Genomic DNA, 7,010 nt, shown 5'->3' with positions numbered 1-7,010 from the left:
CTTTGTATTTCCCATCATACTAATGCATTTACAGTGTTCCTGCTGCTTTTTTGAAAAAACCTGCTCTGAGGTGACATGCAAATTTCATTGGCAGGTAGCGCCACCGGGGACACTGAACAATCTACGTATGTGCTTTAATAAAGGACATCGTGACAACAGACATGCATACCCTCAACCCCTTAGCATTTGATTATCCAATTCAATATGGTTCTTCAAAGTCTGCCTCGGTCACTTACCAATCTGGTTAAACATCTTAAATGCAATGTCAAACTGCAGGATGACCAGCATGAACTGGAACCAGGAACTCATTTCCTTCTGGGGTAGAGGAATGTGGACAGCAAACACAATGTTGTTGGCTTCAATCTTTTTGGCCACGGCCTCATCAAAGCTCCGGATCTTTTCACACTGGTCATGACCCCATGGCATAAACCATTTCGATTCCTGACGGTGCTTGATTGTGTCCACACATTTGGTGGCCAGGTAGTGCATTGCTGTGGTAGGGCTGGGAGCTGGGGAAACAAATATTGAGGCAGAGAGAGTTTAAGTTACTTCAGAAGCTAATAAGTCACACACAATGTTTCAATAAAAAAAAATGTGTAAGTAAAACACTTGAGACCAGAAAGGGACGGCAGATACAAAGATCACAGAGGCAACCTGGAATAGCCCCGGGCAGGTAGGAAAAGTGATGTCAGACTTTAAGTATGTTCTGACAATCTGCACATTAAGGTGAACTCATAAAGTAAAACTTCATTCTCTTACACTCACTTACTTCCTAAAGTCCATGGCTCTATCTGTACCCTGGTCTCCACACTAGCATGTCCAGAATAAAGGTTGCCCTCTTAGCCCACTGACCCCACACTGTTCCTGGGTTTGTTGGGAAACAAGTGGTGAAAAAAAAAAAAACCCTTTCAACTCAATTACCCCTGCTGCCCCCATCCAGCGAGCAAACACAAAGGAATTTGGCTTCATTAAAACCATCTTAGGCGGAAACGAACCGAACATGCTAATTTATCACACGCCGTGTAAGTCAGCGAGGAGAAGAGTGGCTGACGGAATTCTTCAAGCTGTTAATGGAATCAGAAAGTTTCACAGGGTCTGAACTCAGACATACATATACATTTCTAAAACAACTCAAAATTGTTTGCAAAATTTGTTCAAATACAAAAACTAGGGAAAAAGGAACCTGGGTGTATCAAAAGGCCAGCCGGCGAGGCAGAGAGTGTGAGAGAGGGGGAGAGACACTGGGGAAGGAGGAGGAGTGAGAGGATGGTAGAGATGCTGCCTGAGGCCCCACACAGCAGACAGACACATGTGGGAGGAGGAGGAGCAACAGGGGGGGAGAACAAGGACATTCGATTTTGGATTAAGGAAGTGTGACGAAAAGCAAAAGATACTGGGCGTACTTTTGAGCAATACTGGAATAAACTCAACAACAGAGATAATATTGCAAAATCTGCCTGTGGCACTATGCCAAGATAAACCCTAAAAAAATATTTTTTTCCATTAATGTAGGGATAGGATATTGGGTGAGTTAAGATTTCTCCCATGCCTGGCATCACATAGCGTATAGAAGACAAAGAAAACCTTTTATTCATATTTCTTTCTATAAAATAACCAAAGGAATATTCAAATGTAATCAACTTGTAGATTACTGTGATAGAAAGGTTTCCTTCTCACTGGGTTCAATAATAAACAATCAATGTCTTTTCATACTGGTGAACGAAGTAGTTTAGCTTCTTTATCACTAAATTAAATGTTAGTAACTTGCTTCGGTTAAAAAGAATAAACACACATTAAGCTGTCTTTCTTTTTAAATGGTGATGAGCCACCTTTTCTTTGTAGGACAGCTTCCTGTACCTATGCTATCTACTGAGGTAATTAATGTAAACAGGCATTCAGGGAATAAGCAGACAGTACAGAGTTGCAAATATGAGTACCAGAACCCTGACCAACCCAAGACAATATAGAATATTATGTCCCCTATAAATAGTTGAGAGCAAGTGATAATAAAAAACACACTAGAGTTAGAATTATTTTAGACAACTGTAACTATCATTTCTTATGTACTATACTGTAATATCTGGGAATTAATACTTTAAAATAAAGTATTACTGATTCAGGGAACTCTGTTGTAAATGGAAGACTGTATAGATAAAACTACTCCATAATGTATTATTAAATGATTAAATTGATTATTTATTAAAGTTACAATCATTGTTAATTGCTGTGTAATTATTGTTTTTTTTTATCAGGCTAAGAATTCTGCTGCATGGACCGGACCTTGAGTTTGACATTACAGTTCTACAATAAAAGAATAGGTGACTTAAGAAAAGACCAGAGAAACCAAGGGAGAAAAGGAGGAGTGAAAGAAAGGTAGAGATGCTGCCTGAGGCCCTGTACAACAGACACAGTATGAGGGAGAAGAAGAAGGAGGAGGAGGAGGAGGAGGAGGAGGAGAAAAGGAGGAACAAGAACATTCGAGTTTGGATCAAAGAAGTGTGAAACATGCAAGAAGGGGTTTTCGGTGTGTTTCAGAGCTCACAAGTGTTACACGAACAAGAGAAATTACGACATAAACAATGGTGTCCTGTTGTGATACGCGTATCCACAGACAGGAAGGTAGGGGTAGTAAAATGTAGGCTTCGAACACCTTGACACAAAGCAGTGATTTTGTTTTCCCGAAAAGCAGCTTTAAATGTCCGCCAAAACCCCCGGTAGATTTATTTTTTAAATGACGCTGTTTTCTCCCGAGAAACAGCGCATGTAAAGGCATGTTGCGCAGTAAAAAAACTTTGTAATTTTTAAACTTGCAACCGTTAAAATTTGAACGTTCAACAGGCTCGCGCGCAGCACGAAAACGTCGATTAGCCGCAGAGAAAAACAAAGAATAAATAAAAACCAAACTTACCAATTAAACCGCCGACCATGAAGGCGAGCACCTGGAACAAAAGCAGAGTGACTCCCACTATCACCAACTTTTTGGTGCTCATGTTTTCAATAATAGCCCCCGCCATGATGATTTAAAGGCTGGAGTTTGTTTCCAGAAAAGCAGGAAAATCACAGCGGCCGCGACAGTAACGACAGCGTGGAGGGAAAGACGGGAAGAGACGCTGCATCCACGGCCAGCGGCAGGAAGACTAACTGGGCCCCTCCACTGCTCTGCCCCTGCCTTTCAACTTCGGAGGAGGAAAAGAAAAGAAAAAAAAAAACAGAGATCACATGACCGAGCACCACTCAGCTTTATCCCCACACAGACAACACCAGAGCGGGGAAAGATGTGTGGAGCGCCACCGCAGTGCAACAGAGGCAGCTAATGCAGGTTACCGTGTCACTGGATGCCTGTGATAGTATGGCCTCAGTGGGCTATTTAAAGTAGTGGTCGTGTGCAGTGAGATAAGCAACCATATATTGTCCGTCAATGTCTATTCTTAATCCAGTGTTGGCCTTTTACATAGGCATGGGTGAATACTTTGGCTGCCAAACAATAGAGGGAAATAGACAAATATTTACCTGTTCGTTAAATAATGTGCAATAAATACAGTTAATATTGATGAGTAAACATGTTACTCATCAATTTATCAACTTGTCTGAGGACCCCAAGGAAGTTATACCCCATTGTTTCCCAAAGACTGGGTCGTGACCCTCAGGTGGGTCGCAAGAGATTTTTTTGGGTTGTCTCGCATCACGTTTATGCTTTTAACATATGGGCCCCCGGAAAAAACGTCTGGGAAACACCTCCTAACTGAAAAACAGTAAAAAAAATAAAAAAAATAGATTTCCAAACCTCTTTTGGAGAGTTTCATAAAAAAAAGTTCTTTATCCCAAAGTTGAAATTATAAGAAATCATTTTATAATAATAATAAGATGCTACATTTGGCTAAATAAAATGTAGAACATTTTTGTTTACAACAGTCTCTCAATTTCTCTGTTCAATACACGTCATAACATCCTAAGAAACGGTGAATCAGTGCACGGAGCCTTCATGTCTCCTACATTCTGGAACAGATGCTGTGGGCCTGCTGTGTTCCTTAGAGACCAAAGACAGAACCTCCACCTCCTGTCAGTAAGTGGGACAGTAGTCATGAAGGTGTTGCAGGATGTGTGCGATGGCTCCGTTCAACAATCCATCCACTCCCCAGTATTTCAGTGGTCTTTTATTGAGTGAGGACACAGTCAACGTGCCTGTAACTCTTCTTTTTTAAAATACATAAGCACAAAGCATTCATGGAAAATAAAAATACAGCATGCAATCTAATTAAGTGCAAAACACACCACTAGTAAACACAGTGGAGAAATGGAGTAAACAGTTACCAGCTAATGTACTAGCTCGTGGCTTGAAGACAACAGCATGACAGTGGAATTTCCTACAGACAGCAAACAGATTAAAAAATGAAATAATGATTTTGAGCTAAATGAAATGTATTCCTTTAATAAACAGAAAGGGGTAATAATATAAAAGGAAGTCATTTAACTGGTGATGTCATGCTTTATTTTCTTGAGACTGAGGCATAACTGCAGCTTTTTTCTACCTGATCATGCTGATTGCAAACAAGCTTTGGCACTTAGGGACTGATTGGAGGTAAAAAAAGACATAGAAGACACAGGAAGTGCTTAACAGAGAGCTGTAATGGCTATGGCAGCCCCAAATGTTGCAAATGTTTAGAAACGTTTCTTCATTTTGTCCAATGCATCTGTCTCCCACATTTTGGCATCCCAAGCTTGGAACCAGCCAATGAAAGTCGGAGGTTCTGCTCCCTGTTTGATGGTAGTGATGGGAAGTCCCTTACGACCAGATGGGTCGGAATCGGCGTAGTCTTTTGCTGCAACAAAGGGAAAAAGTATAACAGTTTTTTAAAACTTAAAAATAAAAAAAGATGTGCATATTTTTAATAACACCGATTTTATATAAAATCATGAATGTGAGGAGAATATGTGAATATATGGGTCGCAGGTGCCTCAATAATCCAGAACATAATGGTTGGTGACATCTAATGGCCAGATGGCAGAGTGCAGCAACAATAGGCACAAAAGACTTAGCAAACATTAAAAGAACAGTGTACCAGTTACACTGTAATTCAAAGTACTAAGTTTCACTGTTGGCTGTAGTTTTGGTGAAACTAACCTATTTTGGGAGCTCCCTGTCTCTCCTCTGCATTTGCTTCGTTGCCAACCCACAGGAAAAGCTGTAGAGAGAAGAGATAACGTCAGACTTTCTCAGAAAATCTCCATTGTTGTAAATTAAAAAAAAATTAGATAACATGTTTTTCCCACCTGTTCCCATGTATCCAGAATCATGACATCATCGGTGGCCAGATCTGACTGAGTGAAATCTCCCGGAACTTCTTCAACCTAGGAGACAGTGCAGTAGAAAATACTGAATACTGATGGGAAAGTTTGAAATCAGCTTTTGTAAAACACTGCATTGACACTGTGATACATCAAATCTGAAACTGACGTGTCACACGTTTCTCTGACTTACAATGAGTCGTCCAGTTTTGTTGGAGCAGCCGAACAGACGTGGAGGTTTGAGCATGTTCTGCAGACTCTTGGAGGTCTGGTATTCCTTCTTTCCACCAAGAGCAGACCAGAAGTCAGCTGAAAATGACACAAACACAAGGAGAACATCGTTTAAACCTTGACTCTCAGTCTTCCAGAACGGTTCTTTGATTTCTACTGATAACTCTTTGGGTGGACTACACATCAGATGTTCCTCCTCAGACAATCACCTGGTTCTTTGCCCTCTGACACGTTGCTGGCGCCACCACCAAGAAAGTCCACGACATGTTTGGCAGCAGCCATCTCCTCATCGCTGGCTCCCACGCCTCGCCACACAGTCAGAGAGCTCGGGGTCTTCAGCACAAACACATCGTTGGTGTTCAGGTTGGACGCGGAGGCTTCCACCTGAGTGAGAACACGCAGGGAGGTGAGAAGTTGACGTGACAGGTTGCCGTCGCAAACAGAGTTAACGTCAGAGGAGGGCAGCTCACCTCCACAGCCCTGGTGGTCCGGGAAGAACTCTGTCGGATGTGGAACAGACGAGTAGCGGCGCTCTTAGACTGACCGCTGTTGCGGGACGTCCCTCCGCTGTGGATGATCATGGGCTTCCCCTGGAACAGGCTCATCAGATGTGGGGGCTCCTGACCCTGAGTCACTCTCACCTGTGGATGAAGATGTCAACACACACACAAAACGCAAGGTTAGACAGTAACATGGAGTGTGTCAGACAAAGGTGATATTTGGATATTATTGCATTTGTGTGAAAATAGGTTTTTTATGCTGCTGAATGAAGGTCTTCAGTTTTGAACTTAAAAAGTTTTTTTTTCAACTTTATTCTGTTCTTCTGTTAAACTATAAATACCACAGTAGCTTCCTGTACCATTAATTGCTTGTATATCATGTTGGTTATATGGATTTGGAGATATTTAGCTCAATGTGTATTTGTTTTAAGTGTTCAGATAAACTGCAAGAACAGGTTTAAAGTGTTTTAAATTGATTATTTAAATTTTTCTTTTTTTTTTACATGTTTTTCTGTGTGTGTTTCATTTATTTAACAAACTCTAGCTACTGTACAGACAATGACTTTCAATGTACTGCCATTAATGTGAAGAAACTGCTGTTTGGCTTGACGTGACCGCTTCTACCAGCATTAACACTGCCCTCTGCTGGTTGCCTTGAACCATCTTTTTATGCCATAGCAAAGCGTAAAAAACTTTTTTACTGTGAAATTAAACCTTTTAACTAAACGAGTTTTGAGAATTTGAACACATTTACATGCACAGTAAGTAGTAGTATTTGTAGTCTTACGTGAAACACGTGCATAAATTAATATAAAAGATAATTTAAATATTTGACCTTTCACAATAGGCCATTACAAAGTGGATTGTTATTGTTCTGTTTGTACGCCTGTACCAGGTCTGCTCTTATCAAGTAGGTTACAGTAGTCTTTGCACATGAGGAGGTGAGAACTGACCTGAACCGGGGCTCCACCCATGGAGTCATCCAGTTTTACA

At 41.0% G+C, this 7,010-nt stretch overlaps 2 protein-coding genes across 4 annotated transcripts in view; both read right to left on the bottom strand.

Moving 5' to 3' along the window:
* wls (Wnt ligand secretion mediator) overlaps nucleotides 1-3,344 on the bottom strand; it is a 10,665-nt gene extending 7,321 nt beyond the window's left edge. The window contains exons 1-2 of the mRNA XM_008334047.3: nucleotides 2,909-3,344; nucleotides 237-509 (exon numbers count right to left, since the gene is read on the bottom strand). Coding sequence (XP_008332269.1) covers nucleotides 237-509; nucleotides 2,909-3,014 — 379 coding nt within the window. The 5' untranslated portion in view covers nucleotides 3,015-3,344. The remainder of the gene's footprint in view (nucleotides 1-236; nucleotides 510-2,908) is intronic.
* A 792-nt stretch (nucleotides 3,345-4,136) lies between these two features.
* The window catches only part of scinlb (scinderin like b), an 11,371-nt gene continuing 8,497 nt past the window's right edge, over nucleotides 4,137-7,010 (bottom strand). For 2 of the 3 annotated variants that reach the window (XM_025066381.1, XM_025066380.1), the window contains exons 12-18: nucleotides 6,971-7,010; nucleotides 5,988-6,158; nucleotides 5,727-5,901; nucleotides 5,480-5,595; nucleotides 5,272-5,349; nucleotides 5,123-5,183; nucleotides 4,660-4,820 (exon numbers count right to left, since the gene is read on the bottom strand). In XM_025066381.1, the coding sequence (XP_024922149.1) occupies nucleotides 4,660-4,820; nucleotides 5,123-5,183; nucleotides 5,272-5,349; nucleotides 5,480-5,595; nucleotides 5,727-5,901; nucleotides 5,988-6,158; nucleotides 6,971-7,010 (802 nt within the window). Of the gene's footprint in view, nucleotides 4,821-5,122; nucleotides 5,184-5,271; nucleotides 5,350-5,479; nucleotides 5,596-5,726; nucleotides 5,902-5,987; nucleotides 6,159-6,970 lie in introns of all 3 variants that reach the window. The other variant, XM_025066379.1, reaches the window with a different exon arrangement.

The sequence above is a fragment of the Cynoglossus semilaevis genome, chromosome 20 (genome assembly GCF_000523025.1).
Source record: "Cynoglossus semilaevis isolate Cse_v1.0 chromosome 20, Cse_v1.0, whole genome shotgun sequence".
Lineage (NCBI taxonomy): Eukaryota > Metazoa > Chordata > Actinopteri > Pleuronectiformes > Cynoglossidae > Cynoglossus > Cynoglossus semilaevis.
Note: the sequence above shows the minus strand (reverse complement) of the source record. Positions and strands in the feature narration are given on the sequence as shown.